The following is a 26,529-nucleotide window of genomic DNA, read 5'->3' as shown; positions in this document are numbered from 1 at the left end:
TTTTTGAGACAGAGTTTCACTCTTCTTGCCCAGGCTAGAGTGCAATGGCGCAATCTCGGCTCACCACAACCTCTACCGCTGGGTTCAAGCGATTCTCCTCCCTCAGCCTCCCGAGTAGCTGGGATTAGAGGCATCCACCACCACGCCCAGCTAAATTTGTATTTTTAGTAGAGATGGGGTTTCTCCATTTTGGTCAGTCTGGTCTCGAACTCCCGACCTCAGGTGATCGGCCTGCCTCAGCCTCCCAAAGTGGTGGGATTACGGGCATGAGCCACCACGCCCGGCCAGCTTGTTGTTGTTGTTGTTGTTGTTTTGTTTTGTTTTGTTTTTCTGAGACAGAGTCTTGCCCTGTCACCCAGGCTGGAGTACAGTGGTGCAATCTTGGCTCACTGTAAACTTTGCCTCCCAGATTCAAGCAATTCTCCTGCCTCAGCCTCCTGAATAGCTGGGATTACAGGCATGCATCACCACGCCCAGCTAATTTTTGTGTTTTTGGTAGAGACGGGGTTTCACCATGTTGATAAGGCTGATCTCGAACTCCTGACCTCATGATCCGCCCAGCTCGGCCTCCGAAAATGCTGGGATTACAGGCATGAGCCACTGCGCCCAAGAAGCAGAAACTTTAAAAAATATATGAAATATATATGTGTGTATATATATATTTTTTTGAGACGGATTCTCGCTCTGTTGTCCAGGCTGGAGCACAGTGGCATGATCTCGGCTCACTGCAACCTCTGCCACCCGGATTCAAGCGATCCTTCTGCCTCAGCCTCCTGAGTAGCTGGGATTACAGGTGCCCACCACCACGCCTGGCTAATTTTTGTATTTTTAGTAGAGCCGGGTTTTCACCATGTTGGCCAGGCTGGTCTCGAACTCCTGACCTCAGGTGAACTACCCGTCTTGGCCTCCCAGTGTGCTGGGATTACAGGCATGAGCCACTGCACCCAGCTTAAAAGTATAATTTTTGAAGTTTTATGGATGAAGCAAGATAAAGATGGTATTTTTAAAAGGAGTAGGGAGCAAATAGAATTTTTGAAAACTGAAAATATAATACCAGATTTTTAAAAACTGTAAGAAGATTGAGGAGAAAGTAGAGGAAGTGTCCCAGAAAATATAAGAAAAAGTCAAGAGTTTTGTTTTGTTTTTTTTTTCAAGAGGGAAAATTAAAGAAAATTTGGGGTTTAATCCTAGAGATCTAATATCTTAATAATGAATTCCAGAGGGGGAGAATAGCAGAGAGCGAGAGAATGGAATAATTTATCAATTAAGTAAAATACAAGATAATTCCCCAGAAGTGAAAGGTATGAGCTTATAAACTGAAAAAAAAATGCACTGAGTACTTAGCACAGTATATTTTAAATGACCACTCATTAAGCCAGACACAGAATGTCATATGTTATATTGTTTTATTTATATGAAATATCCAAAACAGGTAAATCCATAGAGATAGCAAGCAGATGTGTGACCGCCAGGGACTGGTGAGGTGGAGATGGGGAGTAAATGCTTAATGGGTATAGGGTTTTTGTTTGGGTAATGAAAATGTTTTGGAACTAGGCACAACATAGTGAATATACTAAATTCTACGGCATTGTTCACTTTAAAATGGTTGTTTTATGTTATGTGAATTTCACCTCATTTAAGGAAAAAAGAGACTACACACTGAGGAATATGAAATTTAAGAACACCAGGAATAAACAGAAGATTCTGAAACCTTCTAGAGAGAAACAAAGGATATCATATAGTCTTAATAAGCTAAATTTATAATATAGTGATAAATAAGCCATGAGATCTTTTTTTTTTGAGTGTCGCTCTTGTTGCCCAGGCTGAAGTGCAATGGCGTGATCTCTGCTCACCGCAATCTCCGCCTCCCGGGTTCAAACAATTCTCCTGCCTCAGCCTCCTGAGTAGCTGGAATTACAGGCATGCGCCACCACATCCGGCTAATTTTGGGGTTTCTCCATGTTGGTCAAGCTGGTCTTGAACTCCCGACCTCAGGTGATCCGCCCACCTCGGCCTCCCAAAGTGCTGGGATTATAGGCATGAGCCACCGTGCCCGGCCAAGCCATGAAATCTTAATGGCTCAACTAAAGAAACATTTATTTCTCATTCACACTACATGTCCATGGTGAGGAAGACCACTCTACTCCATATTGTCACTCAGAGATCTAGACAGATAGAGTCTTTACTGTCTTACGATGTTGCTGTCTCAGCACACAGCTTCTAGAGTTCCTGTGGTGGGATAAGGTGTAAAAAACGTGTATTTTCTCTTAAATGCTTTGGCCCTGGCTAGCATCAGTCCTATGAATCTTCCTCAGTGCTAGGGAGTTGGGATGTGCAGTCCTCCCTGATGCCCAAACAGAACAGGTAAACCAGGTGTTGGTGAGTGTAAGAAATCCCTACTATGTGTACTGAGAAACAGGATTCAGGCTGTATTAGACTCACCTTCTGGTTGGAAGCTAGAAGACAGTGGAACAATGCTTTCAAAATTCTGACGCAAATGTATTTCCTGTAGATTTGTATATCTAGTCAAACCATCAATCACATGTGAAGGTAGAATGCTAACATTTTCAGAGAAGCAAAATCACAAAGTATTTAACTTCTGTTCACCCCTTTTCAGGAAATTATAAGAGGATATGTTACAATAAAACAAAAGAATAAAACAGAAGGAGGAAGATGGGGATGTATAATGTGATAAATTACTTGGTGTGTTTGACAGTATTGAAAGTTGTATGGTTCTGTGAGAACTTGGGCTATGTTTGAAATATATACAAATTAATAAAACAAAAAAAGAAGCATTATAAATTCTGAGTATACTGAAGGCCATACATGGAAGGAAATATAATTGTAGCATACTATATGACTCATTATATAAAATAATTTTTCAATATAAATGCTGAGTATGGGCCAGGCACAATGACTCATACCTGTAATCCCAGCATTTTGGGAGGCTGAGGCGGGTGGAGGTCAAGAGATCAAGACCATCCTGGCCAACATGGTGAAACCCCATCTCTACTAAAAATACAAAAATTAGCTGGGTGTGGTGGCAGGTGCCTATAATGCCAGCTTCTTGGGAGGCTGAGGCAGGAGAATTGCTTGAACCCAGGAGGTAGAGGTGGCAGTGAGCTGAAGACAAACAGACAAAATGATAAATTGGCTTTTGAAGTGATTTAGACCTCTGCTGAATTCTGAACAAAGATATCATGAATTCCTTTTTACTTGAAAGTCACAAAAGCTGCTTAAATCTATAACAATTGCAAGGTTGTGATGTTTTCTTGGTTTTGTTAAGTAAAGGTCATCATGTATGGTAAAGATTTGTTGATAATGTCTGGTTTTTTCCATCAAGCAAATACTTTCTCAGGCATTCTTCTCATTCTGCTCTCCTTTCTTGGAAATGTGGTTTCCCAAGGTTTTATGCTCATAATTTCATTGTGTGGATATTCATGCATATGTGCCCCCCGCTACCCTGCCCCGCTACCTCAGGAGCACTTGGGGGTTCTAAGGGTCATACTTGATAATTAAAACAGACACAAATTGAACACATCAAATGTTACACTCCTTGGAGATCCTTCAAGGAAACTGAGAATTTCATTTAATAGTTTTCGCAGAGCTTCTGTTTTTGCAGTTTTGATACTATAATATTAAGTGTAAGTTGAATATTACTTTGAGGCAATTTATTTAATAAATGTGACATATTTCTTTGTCCTTTTAAAACAATATTTGGCCTAGCATGGTGGCTCACGCCTGTAATCCCAGCACTTTGGGAGGCCAAGGTAGGCGGATCACCTGAGGTCAGGAGTTTGAGATGAGCCTAGCTAACATGGTGAAACCCTCTCTCTACTAATAATACAAAAATTAGCCAGGGGTGGTGGCACATGCCTGTAATCCCAGCTATTCGGGAGGCTGAGGCACGAGAATTGCTTGAATCTGAGAGGCAGAGGTTGCAGTGAGCCAAGATTGCACCACTGCACTCCAGCCTGGGCGACAGAGTGAGACTCTGTCTCCAAAAAAAATTAAAAAGTAAATAAATAAATAAATAAATAAAACAATATTTATAAAGCAAAGATGAGTACATCTTTTTGTTACCTTCTAATTACTAAATCTCATTTTTATGGGAAATTGGCAACGGGACCTGGGGCAAAATAATTGGTGTCCACTGATGTCAACTAAAAGAATATATAATCTAAAATGCAAATCTTTAGGCCAGATGCTGTGGCTCACATCTGTAATTCAGCTCTTTCATGGGCCTAGGCAGTAGGATCCCTTGAGGCCAGGAGATCAAGACCAGCTTGGGCAGCATAGTGAGATCCTGTCCCTACAGAAAACTTTAAAAAATTATCCAGCAGAGGCTGGGAGCCTGTGGCTCATGCCTGTAATCCCAGCACTTTGGGAGGCTGAGGTGGGCTGATCACTTGAGATCAGGAGTTTGAGACCAACCTGGCCAACATGACGAAACCCCATCTCTACTAAAAATACGCAAAATTAGCCAGGTGTGGTGATGCATGCCTGTAATCCCAGCTACTCAGGAGGCTGAAGCAGGAGAATTGCTTGAACCTGGGAGATGGAGGTTGCAGTGAGCCAGGATCACACCACTGCACTCCAGCCTGGGCAGCAGAGCGAGACTCTGTCTCAACAACAGCAACAACAAAAAAATTATCCAGGAATGATGGCACATGCATATAGCCCTAGCTACTCAAGAAGCTAAGGTGGGAGGACCCCTTGAGCCCAGGAGCTCAAGACTCCAGTGAGCTATGGTTGTGCCACTGCACTCTAACCTAGGCAACAGAGCAAATCCCTGTCTCTAAAAAATAAAATAAAATACAAAATCTTTAGAAGAAGGATTTTTATTTTGAACTTTTAAGATTTATATTTTGAACCCTAAGAAATGAGAGCAGGTAATTATCAAAAGAATGTTTACTAAGTTACAATTTGCAAAAATCTTTGTTTTATTTTGTTATTATTACTGGCTTACTTTAAACAAAACAACTTTTTGCCAGTAGTCCCAAGCTACTCAGGACGCTGAGGTGGGAAGATCACTTGAGCCTAAGGCAACATACTGAGACTCTGTCTCTTTGGGGGGAAAAAAAAAAAAGCTGGGTGAAGTGGCTCATGACTGTAATCCCAACACTTTGGGAGGCTGAGGCGGGTGGATCACTTGAGGTCAGGAGTTCAAGACTAGCCTGACCAACATGATGAAACCCCATATCTACTAAAAATACAAAATTAGCCAGGCGTGGTGGTGGGCGCTTGTAGTCTTGGCTACTTAGGAGGCCGAGGCAGGAGAACCACTTGAACCTGGGAGGTAGAGGTTGCAGTGAGGCAAGATTGTGCCATTGCATTCCAGCCTGGGCAACAAGAGCAAAACTCTGTCTCAAAAAGAAAAAAAAAAAAAAAGGAAAAGAAAGAAAAACTTTTTGCTTTTTAATGTCTATTTTATTATTGAACATTTCACTTAAAATAGTATTAAATACTTAGCTGTATTTGTAACACAGAATAAAATTTGCTTTAAATATACAAAAGGCGTTTGAAAATTTTTGTTGCATCATAGTTTTGGGGGAAAATGGACCAGATAAACATGCAGAGATAGCACAGAATTTATATAAATTACACCAAATCCCTTCAATGGGAATGTTAAAAAGTTATTAAAATGATTTTATGAGGACTGTGTAATAGCATGAGAAAATACTAAATAGGTAGTACCTACATACAAGAAAACAAAATATAAAATCCCATTTTTGTGTACAAAGGGTGAACCAAAGAACAGCGAAAAAGCCAGGCACAGTGGCTCATGCCTGTAATCTCAATACTTCGGGAGGCCAAGGTGGGAGGATTGCTTGAGCCCAGGAATTTGCAGCCAGCCTGGGCAACATAGTGAGACCCCATCTCTACAAAAAATTAGCTGGCCATGGTGATAACATGCCTGTGTCCCACCTACTCAGGAGTCTGAAGCAGGAGGATCGCTTAAACCCATGAGGTCAAGGCTGCAGTGAACTATGATCACACCATTGCACTCCAGCCTGGGCTACAGAGCAAGACCTGTCTCAAAAAACAAAAACAACAACAAAACTAAAGAAAATAAGTATTCCCAGACATCTGAATCCTTTGGGTCCCTGAGTGCAAACAGAGAAAGTTTGGGCTATAAGTTCAGGTAGCTAAGGAGAGGCCTACTATTGAAATCTGTTTGGTTTCTGAGTTTCAGGTAACAAGTAGTAAGAATTTGGTTATTGGTGATTCCAGAGGTATTTCAGAACTTTCCAAATCTGTTCGTTCCCTTAAGTTTGGGTAACCAGAGTTGGGAAAGTGAGGGTTGATTCTGGTTTGACTTGTCGTCAGAAGGGACATTTTATCATTTTATCACATGCTGCCATTGTAAAAATTGTTGTGTTTAATAAGTATTCTTAATATCATAAGCAAGACAAATTCAGCAAATCTCTTAAGTAAATTTATGCTCAAGCACTTTTAAAACAATTTTGGATTACATATTAACAAGCGCACACAAGGCTTTTTGCCATTATTTTCATTGATAGGTATCTTGAAATGCTTTATAATTTTGAATATGAAGTAAATATTTGTGTGCAGTGCTGCTTCATATTTCTTGTTTCCAGTCTTTTAAAAAGCAAATGTTAAATACCTAGCCTTCTTTATTTATTAGTGCTTCTATAGTATAATTCACTTTGTGTTTTAAAAATTGGAAAGCAAATCATTTATTTCCATAAGGTTTTTCATGTCTGTCTTTAATATGATGACAGATTTTTCAGTTTATGTGTATGAATCTATAAGAGAACAATTTGGTTGTTGGCTCTTTCCATTTACAAGTTGTAGAAAATAAATGAGTTGGAACACATTTAAATTTGTTTTCCTTTTATGGTAAAACAGACTTTTTAAAGAAAAACTTGTCTTTTCTGAGAAAAACTTTAAATTCCAGACAAAGAAATTGGACTTCGAACAGAGATTTAAATAATGTTTTGCATAAGTCTCCAGAACTGTAAAATAAATATTCTCTATTAAAAGATCTTTACCACATATAAGCTAGAATTAGGAAGTCACTCCAGTAAAACTTGCTAAAAAAAAAGCCTTAGCTCCTCTTCAGGGGTTCAGATATGAGCTTGGTTTAGGCAAAACTCCACATTTAGTGTTCTCTGCAAATTTTAGTTCCTTAAAGTTTACCGTGTAAACTTAATGGATACATTGAAACTTTTTGTGTTCTGCTAAAGATGCTTTCCAAATTAAGAAATATTGTATCTCTGAATCTGTTTCATACATATCCATGAACTCTGTCACTTGATTAACTTGTATGCTTAGTGGAAAGATGAAGGGTGAAAGGACATGGAGAACTGCCATCACTTGGTGGGCATAGAGTGAGAGACAGCCTTCCCTGGACTGCTGCCTGCCCCTTTGATTTCTTTTGCTACTGTCTGTTCTAATGAGGAGACAGGCGTCACTGCCTGATGCCAGAGAAATTTTCCTGAGGTCTACTTTGTAGAGACAAACTGTCCCAATGGCATCTCTCTCTTAATGATAGAGTTAATCAGTGCCCTAAAGTAAACCTCATGCCTTTGTATTCTTTTTTTTTAACATCTGAGATCTGAGAATGTATTCTTAATCTGTGTTTATTATTATTGTGAGACTTAACTTTTTGATATTATTAGTTTAATTAATATTTCATGTCTTACTGGTTTTTTCCTGATTTTCAGAAAATTCTCTCTCTCTGCCTCTCACCCCCATAGGAAAAATTATAGTCACTATCTGTATATGCTTTTCTCATTCCCTCCTTTTTCTTAGGGCTTTGCTCTCAGAAATTGCCGTATTTGGAGTAATACATTGAATTGATGTTGCTTGTGTGACTGAATGTTTATTTTTCATCACTGTGAGGTCAACCTCTCTGAATAGTCTCAGTATTCTGATTACGTATTCTACTTGAAACAGATTTTTAGATTTTCATTTTGTAAACTTTTATTTCTCTAAGCCAAAGCAGTTTATGGCAAATAATAGAAAACATGTATTGTGTTTCCCTGCTCATAATAGGTTACATCCCTGTAACAGGAAAACTCTGAGTGTCAGCTAGGTGCTGCTAATTTTATTTTTTTATTCTCAGAGCAGTTTATTCAGTCTCAGATGTATTGGAGAGTTGTTTGTACTGATCATTTCCCTTGTCAGCCCACTTTCGAACATATCTACCAGATTTTCTCCCATTGCAACTGCCCAGGTGACAATCTTAAGTACATACCAATGGTGTTTTGGTATGTGTACTGTTGCTTTTTAAAAAAGATCTATTTCCATATTCTTGAAATTGGCCCCTTTCACTTTATTTTCAGTCTATCCTTGAATTCTAAATCCTTTTTCCTCTCTCCTTTTCCTTCCTTTTTTTTCTTTTTTTTGAAACAGAGTCTTGCTCCATTGCCCAGGCTGGAGTGTAATGGCGTGATCTCAGCTCACTGCAACCTCCACCTCCTGGGTTCAGGCAGTTCTCCTGCCTCAGCCTCCCAAGTAGTTGGGATTACAGGCACCCGCTACCAAACCTAGCTAATTTTTTTTTTTTTTTGTATTTTTTGTAAAGATGGGGTTTTACCATGTTGGCCAGGCTGGTCTCAAACTCCTGACCTCAGGTGATCCACCCGCCTTAGCCTCCCAAAGGGCTGGGATTACAGGCGTGAGCCACCATATCCAGCCTTCTTCTTAAATTTTAGGACAAATAGCTTCTGGAACTGTTTTTATGAAAAGTCACAACATCTTCTATAGCAAGAGTTACTTTAACTGATTAAATTTTGCTGCAGAAATAAGTAACCTTATGGAAGTCTGTATTATTAAAATTGGGAACCTCACAGGAGAGGCTCTGTGAGGTTTTGTTAATGTCTCTATTTCTGTTTTGTTAATTATTTCAGAAGGGAAATAATTTTCTGGTTTGAATGCCGATTATAATAATTTGTGTCATGATATTCTAATCTCAGTTTCTTCGTCATATTTGCCCTTGGTGATCTTTTAGGTAGTGTTAGCTCATTTCTATTTATGATGTTTAGAATTCAATGAGGGGGATCTTTATGTGAATTCTGATGCACTCTCTCACTGGCGGTATGATTGTGGGCAATACTGGGCAAATTGACCTCTTTAAACCTTGATTTCTTCATTGATAAAGTGGGATGGTAGTATCTGTCTCATCGAATTATGAAAAGTAATTGAGATCGTATTTACTAAGTGCTGTAAGTAATGCATGACACACTGAAATGTACATTAGTTAACAGGCAGAAAACATGTTGGAGAGGTGTAGAAGCTGTGCATAATTACCAGTATGCATGCTATTTAAAAAATTTGGTGTCAGGCACATTTTTTTGATGTCCTAGTCATAACATTTTCTTAATGAAACCCAATTTTGAGACTTAGAAATATTTTCCAGGTTGGCAGTTACAGCAGCAGATTGTCTGGTTCTTTTATATTCACTCCCTCCTCTCTTCCAGTCAGTTTGTTTCAGATCCCTAGGAAACTGACATCAGTATCAGATAGTCTGTGCTATTTGGGTTTATCTTCTGCTTTAGTGTTTCAATTAGTTGTAGCTGTCAAGTAAGGAAAATGGCTCTTTAGCTTTAAGGACTCAATCCATTCTTGGCACAGCTGTCTCAAACTTCTGGGATCAAGTGATCCTCCCAATTTGACCTTTCAAAGCATTGGGATTACAGGCATAAGCCACCATGTTCAGCCTCCTTTGAACTTCTTTTGAATGTATTGTTTGCATTGTTTCTCATTTTTTATTTTATGCCACATAGTAATATGGTTAGTATATAATTTATTTCTGTCAACCAAGAAGTAAATTTGGTTCTCTCTGTTCAGTCTTTGACAAGATTTGAGAGTCTTCTGACTAAACTAAATGCTTAGATGATGGTACTTAAATGTCAAACATATTATACTCTCAGTTCTACTCCTTGGTAGGTTCCCTACAGAGATGCCTGTGTATCAGGTACAAATTCAAGAATGTTCATAGCAGCATTATTCACATTAGATCCAAACTGGAAACAGCCAAAAAGACCCTCAGTAGTTAAATGGATAAATACACTGGGGCATATTGGGTGGGAGGATCGCTTGAGCCCTGGAGCGTGAGGCTGCAGTGAGCCATAATTGCACCACTGCACTCCAGTCTGGGCAACAGAGTGAGACCTTATGTCAGAAATTTAAAAGAAAAGAGTTTTAGGGCTGGGCTCAGTGGCTCAAGCCTGTAATCCCAGCACTTTGGGAGGCCGAGGCAGGCAGTTAACGAGGTCAAGAGGTTGAGACCAGCCTGACCAACATCATGAAACCCCATGTCTACTAAAAATATGAAAATTAGCCAGGTGTGGTGGTGTGCGCCTGTAATCCCAACTACTCAGGAGGCTGAGACATGAGAACTTCTTGAACCCAGGAGACTGATGTTGCAGTGAGCTGAGATCATGCCACTGTATTCCAGCCTGGGTGACAGAGCAAGACTCCATCTCAAAGAAAAAAAGAGTTTTAAAAAAGAAGAAAAGCCTTCTACTGTGTCTCTGTTTCAGTTGTACCAAGTTAGATAGGTCTTTCAAGACCTGCAGTTATCATGACAGGAAAGTTCTTTCTTGAGTCTCCATGCAGACAGACAAGTTTCTCTTTCCTTATCCAGAAAGACTAAAGGTTTGCTCTCTGGAGGCTGAAATGGAGAGTCTGTAGACTGGTATTTCAGATACATCTGAGGGGGTAGGTCTGAGCATCTCACTGTGGGGAAAAGTGGGAGAGTTAAACTGAACCAGAATGCTGGCTAACAGGCTTATACTCCCCAGAAAGGCAGTTACAGGGCTCTACTCCAGAGAAACCAATCAGACAAAGAGAAACACATACTGATACTCATATTTGAACTGTGCTATTTAAGCACTTTGGGAGGCCAAAGTGGACAGATTGCTTGAGCTCAGGAGTTCGAGACCAGCTTGGGCAACATGGTGAAACCCTGTCTCTACAAAAAATGCAAACCATCAGCCAGACATGGTGGTGTGTACCTGTAATTCCAGCTACTTGGGAGGCTGAGGTGGGAGGATGGCTTGAGCCTGGGAGGTGGAGATTGCAGTGGGCAGAGATCACGCCACTGCACTCCAGCCTGCGTGATAGAGCTGGACCTTGTCTCAAAAAAAAAAAAACATAAAAAAAAAGTCTCCCAACAAACTGCCACTGTGTGTTTTGGGTGTAATAAGCCCTGCACACGCATATAATAAGACTTTGTCAGCTTCTTATTGCCTTACCCTTGAATATGAAGAGAAAGCCAAGATCAGACTTTTGAGGAAATTCTTTCTTGACAAAGAGATCAAACCCAAAAAAGAAAAAGCACAGAAAAATGTGAGTAGGGAAGAAATAGGAAAAGGTAAAAAGTAGAACCTTTTTTTTTTTTTTTTTTGAGACAGAGTTTCACTCTTCTTGCCCAGGCTAGAGTGCAATGGCGCAATCTCGGCTCACCACAACCTCTACCGCTGGGTTCAAGCGATTCTCCTCCCTCAGCCTCCCGAGTAGCTGGGATTAGAGGCATCCACCACCACGCCCAGCTAAATTTGTATTTTTAGTAGAGATGGGGTTTCTCCATTTTGGTCAGTCTGGTCTCGAACTCCCGACCTCAGGTGATCGGCCTGCCTCAGCCTCCCAAAGTGGTGGGATTACGGGCATGAGCCACCACGCCCGGCCAGCTTGTTGTTGTTGTTGTTGTTGTTTTGTTTTGTTTTGTTTTTCTGAGACAGAGTCTTGCCCTGTCACCCAGGCTGGAGTACAGTGGTGCAATCTTGGCTCACTGTAAACTTTGCCTCCCAGATTCAAGCAATTCTCCTGCCTCAGCCTCCTGAATAGCTGGGATTACAGGCATGCATCACCACGCCCAGCTAATTTTTGTGTTTTTGGTAGAGACGGGGTTTCACCATGTTGATAAGGCTGATCTCGAACTCCTGACCTCATGATCCGCCCAGCTCGGCCTCCGAAAATGCTGGGATTACAGGCATGAGCCACTGCGCCCAAGAAGCAGAAACTTTAAAAAATATATGAAATATATATGTGTGTATATATATATTTTTTTGAGACGGATTCTCGCTCTGTTGTCCAGGCTGGAGCACAGTGGCATGATCTCGGCTCACTGCAACCTCTGCCACCCGGATTCAAGCGATCCTTCTGCCTCAGCCTCCTGAGTAGCTGGGATTACAGGTGCCCACCACCACGCCTGGCTAATTTTTGTATTTTTAGTAGAGCCGGGTTTTCACCATGTTGGCCAGGCTGGTCTCGAACTCCTGACCTCAGGTGAACTACCCGTCTTGGCCTCCCAGTGTGCTGGGATTACAGGCATGAGCCACTGCACCCAGCTTAAAAGTATAATTTTTGAAGTTTTATGGATGAAGCAAGATAAAGATGGTATTTTTAAAAGGAGTAGGGAGCAAATAGAATTTTTGAAAACTGAAAATATAATACCAGATTTTTAAAAACTGTAAGAAGATTGAGGAGAAAGTAGAGGAAGTGTCCCAGAAAATATAAGAAAAAGTCAAGAGTTTTGTTTTGTTTTTTTTTTCAAGAGGGAAAATTAAAGAAAATTTGGGGTTTAATCCTAGAGATCTAATATCTTAATAATGAATTCCAGAGGGGGAGAATAGCAGAGAGCGAGAGAATGGAATAATTTATCAATTAAGTAAAATACAAGATAATTCCCCAGAAGTGAAAGGTATGAGCTTATAAACTGAAAAAAAAATGCACTGAGTACTTAGCACAGTATATTTTAAATGACCACTCATTAAGCCAGACACAGAATGTCATATGTTATATTGTTTTATTTATATGAAATATCCAAAACAGGTAAATCCATAGAGATAGCAAGCAGATGTGTGACCGCCAGGGACTGGTGAGGTGGAGATGGGGAGTAAATGCTTAATGGGTATAGGGTTTTTGTTTGGGTAATGAAAATGTTTTGGAACTAGGCACAACATAGTGAATATACTAAATTCTACGGCATTGTTCACTTTAAAATGGTTGTTTTATGTTATGTGAATTTCACCTCATTTAAGGAAAAAAGAGACTACACACTGAGGAATATGAAATTTAAGAACACCAGGAATAAACAGAAGATTCTGAAACCTTCTAGAGAGAAACAAAGGATATCATATAGTCTTAATAAGCTAAATTTATAATATAGTGATAAATAAGCCATGAGATCTTTTTTTTTTGAGTGTCGCTCTTGTTGCCCAGGCTGAAGTGCAATGGCGTGATCTCTGCTCACCGCAATCTCCGCCTCCCGGGTTCAAACAATTCTCCTGCCTCAGCCTCCTGAGTAGCTGGAATTACAGGCATGCGCCACCACATCCGGCTAATTTTGGGGTTTCTCCATGTTGGTCAAGCTGGTCTTGAACTCCCGACCTCAGGTGATCCGCCCACCTCGGCCTCCCAAAGTGCTGGGATTATAGGCATGAGCCACCGTGCCCGGCCAAGCCATGAAATCTTAATGGCTCAACTAAAGAAACATTTATTTCTCATTCACACTACATGTCCATGGTGAGGAAGACCACTCTACTCCATATTGTCACTCAGAGATCTAGACAGATAGAGTCTTTACTGTCTTACGATGTTGCTGTCTCAGCACACAGCTTCTAGAGTTCCTGTGGTGGGATAAGGTGTAAAAAACGTGTATTTTCTCTTAAATGCTTTGGCCCTGGCTAGCATCAGTCCTATGAATCTTCCTCAGTGCTAGGGAGTTGGGATGTGCAGTCCTCCCTGATGCCCAAACAGAACAGGTAAACCAGGTGTTGGTGAGTGTAAGAAATCCCTACTATGTGTACTGAGAAACAGGATTCAGGCTGTATTAGACTCACCTTCTGGTTGGAAGCTAGAAGACAGTGGAACAATGCTTTCAAAATTCTGACGCAAATGTATTTCCTGTAGATTTGTATATCTAGTCAAACCATCAATCACATGTGAAGGTAGAATGCTAACATTTTCAGAGAAGCAAAATCACAAAGTATTTAACTTCTGTTCACCCCTTTTCAGGAAATTATAAGAGGATATGTTACAATAAAACAAAAGAATAAAACAGAAGGAGGAAGATGGGGATGTATAATGTGATAAATTACTTGGTGTGTTTGACAGTATTGAAAGTTGTATGGTTCTGTGAGAACTTGGGCTATGTTTGAAATATATACAAATTAATAAAACAAAAAAAGAAGCATTATAAATTCTGAGTATACTGAAGGCCATACATGGAAGGAAATATAATTGTAGCATACTATATGACTCATTATATAAAATAATTTTTCAATATAAATGCTGAGTATGGGCCAGGCACAATGACTCATACCTGTAATCCCAGCATTTTGGGAGGCTGAGGCGGGTGGAGGTCAAGAGATCAAGACCATCCTGGCCAACATGGTGAAACCCCATCTCTACTAAAAATACAAAAATTAGCTGGGCATGGTGGTGTGAACCTGTAGCCCCAGCTACTCAGGAGGCTGAGGCAGGAGAATTATTTGAACCCGGGAGGCAGAGGTTGCAGGGAGCTGAGATTGTGTCACTGCACTCCAGGCTGCACTCCAGCCTGGCAATAGAGTGAGACTCCGTCTCAAAACAAAAAAAAAGGACTGGTTATAGATTGACAAATTACAACTCTTGAGGATGGTAGTAGAAAATGGCAAAGCTTAACCATGTAAAATAGATTGTCAATAAATATCTAAAATGGAAAAACAAAAAATCAATATATTATTTAGAAATATAAATGTAAGTATCAGAAGAAATGGCTAAAAGTTGTAGGAAGTGAATTTTAGGAATGGAGTGAAGTAGGACAGAGGACAGGTAGGACAGCTTACATTATACATGTTAATCAAAATCTGTTACTTTCTGTTTTGGGTTTTTTTTTTTTTTTTGAGATGGAGTCTCGCTCTGTCGCCCAGGCTAAAGTACAGCGGCACCATCTCTGCTCACTGCAAGCTCCGCCTCCCGGGATCACGCCATTCTCCTGCCTCAGCCTCCCGAGTAGCTAGGACTACAGGCGCCCACCACCATGCCCGGCTAATTTTTTGTATTTCTAGTAGAGACAGGGTTTCATCGTGTTAGCCAGGATAGTCTCGATCTCCTGACCTTGTGGTCCGCCTGCCTCGGCCTCCCAAAGTGCTGGGATTACAGGCGTGAGCCACCATGCCTGGCCCCTCTTTCTGTTTTTAAAAAGGCAGAGTCAAAGTGCCACATGCTGCAAAGAGCCTATGAGAAATGAAAATTAAGAAAAGGAGCCATGGGCATTGAGAGACAAGAGGCTATAATGATATTGGAGCAGTTTCAGTGCTTGAGTGGTGGGTATAGACCAAGTTGCAGTTGGTTGTAAAGTAAAAGAAAATTTTCTTCACATATATTGCAAATGAGTAAATTGAAGGAGACTAACTGACATGCAGGAATAAATAAGGGGACACAGACTAGATATATCTTCTTCAATGAAATGTAGAATATGAAAATATGACTTTAAATTATAAAGAAGTAACATTATACATTTACAGAGAATCCCCCATAAAACAAAACAAAATTTTTTTATTTCTTTGAATAGTTAGCTTTTCTAAAATGATTTATTTACTGAAATACATTATATAGACATCTCTGCTGAATTATGTCAGCAGAGAACAGTAAACTATCGGTATAACTTAATTTTTATTACTTCATTTGAATAAATACCTTTTCATAAATCATTTATTTTAACTTAATAGCCTTGATCTAAAGAGGATTGCTTTGATTATTTCTTCTGAGCCCTTTTTATAAAAAGATCTAGGCTTTTAAAATAAGGTGAAAATAAAAGGCAGATTGCCTGCCTGCCCGTAGTTTTCTGCATTAATGTGATTGCTCCATCATAGTTCCAGTTCTCTTAGTTCCCCTTCCAGATTCAAGTTTTTATTCAAGCTTGGTCATAGGAGTAATGTTATCATCTTTAAATTTGGTCATGGAATGTGTTACACTGCCCAGCTCAGGGAAATGCTGCTCAGTTTGGGCTTGGATGGTAACGTTTATTTTCCTTGGCAGAGAAGCTGATCGTCGAAGGGCATCTAACCAAAGCAGTAGAAGAAACAAAGCTTTCAAAAGGTTTGTTTTCTGTTTTTTCTATGTTTTTTGACAGTTCTTTTGGATAATGAAGGTTAGTATATGTTTTCAAGGTTATAGTATTTTAACCATCCGTTTACTTCTTATAGCTCACAAAATAGCAAGCCAGTAAGAGTATCAGATAATGTATAAAATAATTAGACTTCTGTTTTAAGAAGGGTATCTTAACTGGAATGTGTCTTTTTAAGTGGATGTATATTTATGTTTTTTTGAATGTTAGTACTTGGTATAGGTTTCTTTAGGTATTAAAGATTTGTTGCAATCTCTCTCATTCCTAGCATTAATTTCAGCTTTGATCTCAAATTAAAAAAAAAACACAATGTAAATCTTTTGTGATACAACTTAAGTGAAACATGCTTGCAGTTCTTTTTTGGGAGTTGCTGTACCTTTAAAATCTCTTATGATGTTTAATTCCTTAATTTTTGGCATCTCAGTTTGATTTAAACAAAATTAATGACTTTTGTGAATGTAGAGTCTTCTTATATTTTATAATGAGTAGTCCAGTAATGGCCCAAAGTAGTTTATTGTGTTAATTCTGTTACAATTGTCAGAGAAGAAAAGTGAGTTTTAAAGCACCATATTGTCAAGTCACTTTTATACATAGGGAAATTAGGCAAATAAATTTGGTGGCATGTGTTTATCATAGTAGAACTTTCATTAGACTATTCCAGTATAAAATTTAAAACTAGATTCACAGTCTTTTTGGCCAGTTAAAACATTGGGTTGTAAAAGTTTGAGATAATTAATTTTAGTACATTCTATTTTATTAAAGTAACTGGATTCATTTGGCTTTTTTAACCATTTAAGAGAATGGTGTTATTTCAGATATCTCATGGTTTCCATTCTGAATTTTGTGCACAGCAAATGCCATATTTGGGGAAAAAATGCACAGAATATGCATCATTAATATTGTTCTGGCAAACAGGCATTGAGTTTCAGAACAGTGAACTATTTTTAGTACATATGGCAATTTTTTTCACCTTATTAAAGTGAGATGAGAACAGACCTTAAAATAGCTTTTACCTCACCATCCAAATACCTATTCAGATTAGTTGGTTGAATAGCCAGCACTTTGAAGTAGAGCCTTAGGAAAAAAAAAAAAATGAATGCTTCTTTAATTAAAATGTCTTGCTGTCTTAGCGCTTATATTTAATGCATTCTAAATTAGAAAATATGTTCTTGAAATTATGTTGTGTCATTATTGGAAAAGTTTTGTGCGTTACTGATTTCCCTTTTTAATTTATTGTTTTTATATTATTGATACATAATAGATGTGCATATTTTCAGGATATGTTTTATAGTCTGATACATTCGTTTAATGTATCAAGATCAAATCAGAGTAATTAGAATATCATCACTTTAAATATTTATCTTTGTATGATTTCCTTGTAAACCTGACTGTAAACTGTTTATTGGAAGTTTTAAAGAACATGCCTTTTGATCCAGCAATTCCACTTTTGGGTTTTTAACCTTTTGTTGTTGTTGTTGTTGTTGTTGAGACGGAGTTTCGCTCTTGTTGCCCAGACTGGAGTGAAGTGGCACAATCTCAGCTCACTATAACCTCCACCTTCTGGGTTCAAGTGATTCTCCTGCCTCAGCCTCCTGAGTAGCTGGAATTATAGGCGCATGCCACCATGCCCGGCTAATTTTGTATTTTTAGTAGAGAATGAGGTTTCACCATGTTGGCCAGGCTGGTCTCAAACTCCTGACCTCAGGTGATCCACCCGCCTCGGTCTCCCAAAGTGATGGGATTACAGGCGTGAGCCACCATGTCTGGCCTGGGTTTTTAATCTTAAGGAACAAATTGGACTAATGAGCAAGAATGTTTGTTTCAGTGTTGTTTAAAAGCAACAAGAGGAAAGCATTAGGGTCCATTAATAAGGGTATTTATTAAATAAATTACGGCAAATAAGTCCATGTAAATGAATAGAATATGTTCTTTAAGGATGATAATACAAATATAAGCTTTATATACTCAGGGATTTTTCTATCAGTAGCGAACATTTTACTAGCACCTTTCACAGTTAATATGCAAAGATAGGCTAATCCTTGTAACAAACTAGATGGCTGAAATAAGTTACGTTTTAAATCGCACTATAAAATGTTTTATTTTGGATTTGGCTAAATTGTCTTTAATTGGCAATGTTTTTGGTGGAATTTTCTTGTTTGGATTGAAAATATCAATTGCCGTAAATGAACAAATTACCAATGAAAATATAAATTGCCATAAATGAACAATTACCAACTGTTACCAGTCTTACCTCTTCTCTTACTTCTAGAACATGTATCACCTAATGCAAAATGTACTTTCTGTTTAATCTCTAACTCAACTTGCAGTCATTACATGTCTATATATAGCTTTGGAGGTAGAAGTAGAAAGAATATATGTAGCTAATTCTACCACTAACTAGTTGTACGCCCTCAGGCAACTTCAGTTCTTTAAACCTCAGTTCCCTCACTTGTAAAGTGAGATTGACAAAATGTGAGCCACCACTCATGGCCTTGTGTTTCATTCTTGAATAGATTTGATTTGCCTCTATGTAACTATAGTATCAGGACACAACATTGAGGATCCATGACTTGACTTGCTAAAAACTTGCTTTCTGGCCAACCTCGGTGACTCACACCTGTAATCCCAGCACTTTGGGAGGCCAAGATAAGAGGATCACTTGAGCCCAGGAGTTCGAGACCAGCCTGGGCAACGTAGTAAGACACTGTCTCTTAAAACACACACACACACGACACTTGCTTTCTTTTTTTTTTTTTGGAGATGGAGTCTTGCTCTGTCGCCCAGGCTGCTGGAGTGCAGTGGCGCGATCTCGGCTTACTGCAAGCTCTGCCTCCAGGGTTCACGCCATTCTCCTGCCTCATCCTTCCTAGTAGCTGGGACTACAGGTACCCGCCACCATGCCCGTCTAATTTTTTGTAGTTTTAGTAGAGACGGGGTTTCACTGTGTTACCCAGGATAGTCTCGATCTCCTGACCTCATGATCTGCCTGCCTCGGCCTCCCAAAGTGCCAGGATTACCAAACTTGCTTTTTTTTTTTTTTTTTTTTGAGATGGAGTCTCGCTCTGTCGCCCAAACTGGAGTGCAGTGGCCGGATCTCAGCTCACTGCAAGCTCCACCTTTCAGGTTCACACCATTCTCCTGCCTCAGCCTCCCAAGTAGCTGGGACTACAGGCGCCCACCACCTCGCCCAGCTAGTTTTTTTGTATTTTTTAGTAGAGACGGGGTTTCACCGGGTTAGCCAGGATGGTCTCGATCTCCTGACCTCGTGATCCGCCCGTCTCGGCCTCCCAAAGTGCTGGGATTACAGGCTTGAGCCACCGCGCCCGGCCCAAACTTGCTTTCTTAATCAGAGTAGATACATGCTTTCAATCATCCTTTAAAAAAATATATATATATATGTGTGTGTGTGTGTGTGTGTATATATATATATATATATATCTACTATGTACTAGGCACTAGTCTATGCACTGGGAATATAGCAGTTAATGAAACAGACATTCCAGCCTGGGCAACATAGGGAGACCCTATCTCTTAAAAAAAAAAAATAAAAAATTAGCCAGATGTGGTGATGCACACCTCTGGTCTCAGCTATTCAGCAGGCTCAGGTGGGAGGATGGCTTGAGCCCAGGAAGCTAAGGCTGCAGTGAGCTGCAGTTGTGCCACTGCACTGCAGCCTGGGCAACAGAGCAAGACTCTGTCTCAAAAAAAAAAAAAGAAAAGAAAAAAAAAAAAGGCAATCTCTGCTATCAGTTAGTTACATTCCAGTGACATCTTGATGGAAAATTTGGCCCTACCTTTAAGGCAACTTTACCTTCCCAGCTAATGCTCTAAATATAGAATAAGAGTTCTTCTAGGCTAGAAGAATGCTTTTGAAAATATACGTCTTATTTACCTAATATTTTGATCCTAAAATTGCCAAAAATATTAAAATCGGGGAGAGCTGTTTTCCTGTTTTCTTTTTGTTCCTCCAGAGTGGTTCCTTTTGTAACCATATATGGAGATTAGATGTATTAGCCTCTTTTATTTGAGAATGTAAGTTTGTGATCAAAACTAGAACATTCAGAAATTTCTGATTTTAGCATACTATGAATGCAGCAGCGGTCACAGATTAGATTCCCCTGGGCCTCCATGGCCAGTGACTTCACTTCTAATCTAAGTTCTCTGTCGCTAAGCAGTTGACCTTTGACTACAAATGGCAGGGAGAAAAGAAGCAAAGACTTCTTGAAATTCATCACCCATTTCACAAGTTAAGCCACAAATTCTAGGGATATTGTTATATGGAATAGCCATAACAAGTTATATTTTAATGTTGTATTAAATATTTTGACAGTAATGGTGTTAGATGTGTTTCTAATTTCTTTCAAAATAGAAAATATATTTTAATTTCCTTGATTATAAAACAATATATATATTTCTACAAATTTTTCTTTTTTTTTTTTATTATACTTTAAGTTCTAGGGTACATGTGCATAACGTGCAGGTTTGTTACATATGTATACTTGTGCAAATTTTTCAATGTATGACTATGTGAAGTTAAAAAGTAAATGTGTCCACCATGTCCCTATCTCCAGAAATAACTAATGATATCTCTATTGTAGATCCTTCCATACCTTGAATAAATATATGCAGTTAAAAATTCATAGATAAATGTATAACTATTTTTTTTTTTTTTTTTTTTTTGAGACGGAGTCTCGCTCTGTCGCCCAGGCTGGAGTGCAGTGGCCGGATCTCAGCTCACTGCAAGCTCCGCCTCCCGGATTTACGCCATTCTCCTGCCTCAGCCTCCCGAGTAGCTGGGACTACAGGCGCCCGCCACCTCGCCCGGCTCGGTTTTTGTATTTTTTAGTAGAGACGGGGTTTCACTGTGTTAGCCAGGATGGTCTCGATCTCCTGACCTCGTGATCCACCCGTCTCGGCCTCCCAAAGTGCTGGGATTACAGGCTTGAGCCACCGCGCCTGGCTGTATAACTATTTTTAATTTACATGGGGTCACATTATACATACTGCTCTTATTAGGCTTTTTACTTAGTAGTAAATATATCTTGAATAGTTTTCATTCCATAATATATGTATATTTCATTTTCCTATAACGAACAATACTTCAGTGAGCATTATGTATCCCATATGTGCTGTGTTATTTCCTTTAGGAAAAGTACTAGAAGTGGGCATGCACATACAAACAGTGAAATCAGGTGTGTGACATTATAAAAATATATGCTTTATAAATTTATAATCTCACTAAGGAAAGAAGATATATACACATACACAGAATAATACAAAATAGAGTATGATTAATTGAGGAAACAAAAGACACAGAGAAGATACAATTAAAAGGAGCACCATGGTGGAGAAATGAAGAATTCCTTAGAGTTGATGGGACTTAAACTGTATATTACAGAATGAATAGGCCAAATAGAGAAAATGGCTGTTTTGAGATTAGGGAAATATTGAATCAAACAAATAATTGCAGGACATAATGCAGGCATGTACCAGCCCTATAAAGAAGCTAGCATGACCAGAGCAGAGCTCCTGTGGGAAATAATGTAGGGACCAGATTACGGCTAAATTCTGCTGTGTAAAGCTTGACCGAAGCCTTGTGCAGAATGGGGAGATAGGATTCCCCTATAGGATTTTATTCAGAGAAATGACGTTCCCTGCAAATGCTACCCTAAAGAATGCCATAGGCCAGGTGTGGTGGTTCACACCTGTAATTCTAGCACTTGGGAGACAGGTGGAAGGATTACTTGAGCCCAGGAGTTCAAGACTAGCATGGGCAACGTAGTGACACCCCCTCTAAAAAAGAAAAAAAAAAAAAAAAGAAATTCCGTAGTATATACAGATGTGCCATTACAGATGAGAATCTGGGGCCTAATTAATTGCCAGTCATCTTTGATAATCTGTTGGGCCTATAGTAAGGATTTCTGAGGACAATTCTTTGAAAATTAGGCCTAAGATGTCTTCATTGGACCAGGCAGAAGACCTCTTGTAAATAATTTCAAAACTTTTTTTCTTTCTTTGTTTATTTTTTTAATTTTATTTATTTGTTTGTTTATTTATTTTGAGACAAAGTCTCGCTCTGTCACCCAGGCTGGAGTGCAATGGCACAATCTCGGGTCACTGCAACATCCACCTCCCAGGTTCAAGCAATTCTCTACCTCAACCTCCTGAGTAGCTGGGATTACAGGTGCCCAGGACCACGTCCAGCTAATTTTTTATGTTTTTGGTAGAGATGGGGTTTCACTATCTTGGCCACGCTGGTCTTGAACTCCTGACCTCGTGATCCATCCGCCTTAGCCTCCCAAAGTGCTGGGATTACAGGCATGAGCCACCGCGCCCAGCCCAAAACTTTTAAAAAAGTTTTTTCTTGGCCAGGTGCAATGGCTGATGCCTGTAATTCTAGTGCTTTGGGAGGCTGAGATGGGAGGATCAGTTTAGCCCAGGAGTTTGAGACCAGCCTAGGCAACATAGCAAGACCTTATCTCTACTAAAAATATAAAAAAGATAGCTGGGTGTAGTGGCATGGTCCTGAAGTCCCAGCTGCTCGGGAGGTTGAGGCAGGAGGATCCTTTGAGCCCAGGAGGTCAAGGTGGTAGTGAGCTGTGTTTGTCCCACTGCGCTCCAGCCTGAACAACAGAGCAAGACCCTGTCTCCAAAAAGAAAAAGTTTTTTCTTACTGTGATTCAGGGACAGTTATCTTTAGAAATAAAAGACTGTTAATTTTCTTATTTTAAATGCCACTTTTTTTTATAAGAACTAATCTTTTTTTTTTTAAGGGTTTTATTATTTGAGTAAAATCCTACTAAGGCAGCCTTCTTACTCATGTTTTTATGTAACAGAGCCTTTTCCTTTAATCATCCTTATACAGTGTCCACATTGTCTTGGGAATTGTACTATATTTGTTGCAGTTTTTTGAATACTTTAGCAAAGCTTGCTTCGTTTTTGTTTCCAGTTGGCAAGTGGACAACCTTGAACAAAAGCCCCAGCCCTCAGCAAAGCAGACATGATCCACATTATAATTTAATATGAGCTACGTGTAATAACCAGTATTCCATTTTGGACAAGGGTGGCGAAGAAGTAAGAGATTCAGTGACCTGACCTGTTTTAAAAGTACTTTGCGTACCTGTAGATTTTGAGCATTCATAGCCTGAAGCAGTTTTATTGATATAAGATATTTAACTGTAATAAGATTTTACTTTTACTTTTTTTCTTGGTAGAAAATCAGACAAGAGCGAAAGAATCTGATTTATCAGATACTCTGAGTCCAAGCAAGGAAAAAAGCAGTGACGACACTACAGGTGAGTTTTAACCTCATATTTACAGACCTGCAGCTGTTAATGGCAGTTTAGGTGTATAGGTTAATGTGAGTGGAGATTTCAAAGTTTGCGTTTGGCGGAAAAAAAAAAAAACACTTCCATTTATCAAGTCATCCCCTTTGAATGTTGGATATTTTGTTAAAACTACTGTCAGCTACCCAAATATAATAGCTGTGTCAATTCCGGTTGTTTATTTTGATAACAATAGCTTTCTGATAGATCTGAATACTGTCTATAATTATATACTTATTTTTTTCCTCTCTGTAGACGCCCAAATGGATGAACAGGACCTAAATGAGCCTCTTGCCAAAGTGTCCCTTTTAAAAGGTACTTTAATATGTTTTTATTACATCGTAAAGCAGGGTATCAAATCACCCTTTGCCATAAAATCTGTTCTAGATATTATGTGAAGTTTTCATTTTTAGTTGAGAGATTAAGATGGGTTCTGTAAAGTAGCAGGAACTAAAAATTTAAAGTTTTGGTGTTTATACCCAATATTTCAAACAATGTCGAATAATTTGGATCAGTCAAGATTATAAGGAACAAAGTGTTCAGTGATAGAATATGAAATGCAGCTGTGTTTTTTGTTTACCCTTGTATCTCTAATATGAATTTATTAGCACTTTTAACATAATTAGAATAAGGTGAAAATCTTAACTCTCTTGAAAGACTCACCAGTTTGCTCTGTTATCATATGGTAGCAGTTGTAAATTTCCTTATTTTCTGGTGTTCTTCATCTTCTAGTAAATATCCCCAGGTTCTTACGACACTCTTCTAGAAATTTTGGGCTAAGAAATTTTAGATAGATGGCCAGGCGTGGTGGCTCACACCTGTAATCCCAGCACTTTGGGAGGCCGAGGCAGGTGGATCACCTGAGGTCAGGAGTTCGAGACCAGCCTGAGCAACATGGAGAAACCCTTTCTCTACTAAAAATACCAGATTAGCCAGCCATGGTGGTGCACGCCTGTAATCTCAGCTCCCAGGGAGGCTGAGGCAGGAGAATCATTTGAACTCAGGAGGCAGAAGTTGCGATGAGCCGAGGTCATGCCATCGCACTCTAGCCTGGGCAATAAGAGCAAAACTCCGTCTCAAAAAAAAAAAAAAAGAAAGAAAGAGAGAGAGAGAGAAGAAAGAAAGAAGGAAGGAAGGAAGGAAGGAAGGAAGGAAGGAAAGACATTTTAGATATTGATAAGATAAGCAATGCATGAACTCTTTGTCTCACCTCTAACTAGGAAGTACATTTATTTCTTGATATTTACTTGTTTAGAATAAAGTGGGTAGAAAATAAATCAGCATTTATAAAAATGTTTTTAAAATAAAGTTCCTTGGGAATGGTTTACTGGAAAATTGTCAACATTCAGTCTCTTTTATATTACCTTATTGTACACAAGAAAAATCGACATATCTTGTAAGTTCAGTCCAATGGGTTAATTAAAAATGTTGGTAGTGGTGTACTAATACCAGGCAGCTCTCTGGGATCAAAGTGATAGTAGCAGCCTGTGGAAATGTCTCTTTGTGGAAGTGCCTATTTTTCTGGCTGGACTAATAGGGAATCTTCTTGTCCAGTCCCTGAACTTTGGGATTATATAAGGAAGGAGCACTCTTACTGATTTGTACTCTTCTTAGGTGATCTTTGGTGTTGATAAGGCATGCTTTTTTTCTAATGTCACAATAATAAATATAAGTTAATGTTGGTATGGTCCAGAACTCTCATCTCAGAAATGCAATACCATTATTGTGTAAAATGTAGTTACTGATACTGAAAGAATTGTCAGACCCTATGGGCCTTTATGGGAATGTGGAGAAAAAAGAAAGGAGGTAAATGAGTAATGAACACACCCAAACAAAAGTAGCCCTCTTTATGGTCTTTTGCACTACAGAACTCTCCCAGAAATCTTTTTTTCTTTTTTTTATTTTTATAGGTACATAGTAGTTGTATATATTTATGGGGTACATGAGATATTTTGGTACAGCCATTCAGTGTTCCCAGAAATCTTTTCAATAGCCAAGTTAAGACTGACTATAGTGTTTATGATTGTGTTAATTATATTCAACTATTATTAGTGCCTTTGTGATTTTTGTCAGTCTTAGATTTGATTTTTATTCCATTGCCTACCACAATGCAGGTATTCAGTAAAACTCAGATATATGATGAATTAATTAATAATGGACTTCTTACATTAAAATTATAAAGCCACAAGAGCATTAGGAAAGTAACACTAGCCGCAAAGCTAAGAGCCAAAGAACTCTGGGTTCAATCATAGGTTTGCCATTTATTTGTAATGTGTCCTTGACAAATTGCTTAACCCCTCTGTGATTCAGGGCTTTTTCATGTATTAGATTGACGAAAATCAACTTTATAGGATTATTGTGAAAATTGAATGAAAGAGTATGCACGGACCACACTTACCATGGTGTTGGGAACATAAAATGTTAACCACCATAATGAAGACACTGATCATGATGATGATGGTGATTGATAAAAGCCTGTTGAAGGACTCTGAGTAACTCCATATTAATTGAATAAGATTGTGGAGTTTTAAAATTATTTCCTACGGTATTTAGGAACAAGGATTTGTTTGTGATGGATTTTTTCTACTTAGTAATGCATTTGTTTGTTTGTCACTTGCCAGATAATCAGGAAAAAAATATTTTTAATCCATGAGTACCACCAAACAGTATCTATAAAAGTACTCACCATATAGCCTGGGAAGTCAGACTCAAGGAAGGGGGGAAGATGTAGGAAGAAAACTGGAAAGTACAAGATGCACGTGGAGTAGGGGGCCTGTGTGCAGATGCTGTTAGTAACTGCTTCAGGTGCCATTGATGAAGATGGGTCAGAGTTTCCCTAATCTTGCTTTACGTTAAGGTGAAAGAACTTCTAAAACTTTTGTTTACATTTCTGTATGATTGCCAACTTTTTTGTTAATGAAGTAGTATCTTTATAAATACCTGCTGAAAATTTTGTGGCTTGATTTTATTTTTATAAATTTTTTTACTTGTTTTGTTTTGTTTTTAGAGACGGGGTCTTGCTAAGTTGCTCAGGTTGGTCTTGTACTTCTGAGCTCAAGCGTTCCTCTCACCTCAGCCTCCCATCTCAGCCTCCCAAGTAGCTGGGACTACAGGCAT

At 39.0% G+C, this 26,529-nt stretch overlaps 1 protein-coding gene across 1 annotated transcript in view; it reads left to right on the top strand.

The window, feature by feature from the left end:
• The window catches only part of LOC105515417 (sarcolemmal membrane-associated protein), a 159,376-nt gene extending 134,892 nt beyond the window's left edge, over window positions 1-24,484 (top strand). Inside the window, exons 13-15 of the mRNA XM_011947244.1 lie at window positions 16,000-16,059; window positions 23,302-23,382; window positions 23,668-24,484. Of these exons, the coding sequence (XP_011802634.1) occupies window positions 16,000-16,059; window positions 23,302-23,382; window positions 23,668-23,810 (284 nt within the window). The 3' untranslated portion in view covers window positions 23,811-24,484. The remainder of the gene's footprint in view (window positions 1-15,999; window positions 16,060-23,301; window positions 23,383-23,667) is intronic.
• Window positions 24,485-26,529: the final 2,045 nt, after the last annotated feature.

Source organism: Colobus angolensis, unplaced genomic scaffold, assembly GCF_000951035.1.
Source record: "Colobus angolensis palliatus isolate OR3802 unplaced genomic scaffold, Cang.pa_1.0 Scaffold26, whole genome shotgun sequence".
In the NCBI taxonomy this organism is placed as follows: Eukaryota; Metazoa; Chordata; class Mammalia; order Primates; family Cercopithecidae; genus Colobus; species Colobus angolensis.
This window is presented reverse-complemented; position numbering and strand designations above follow the sequence as displayed.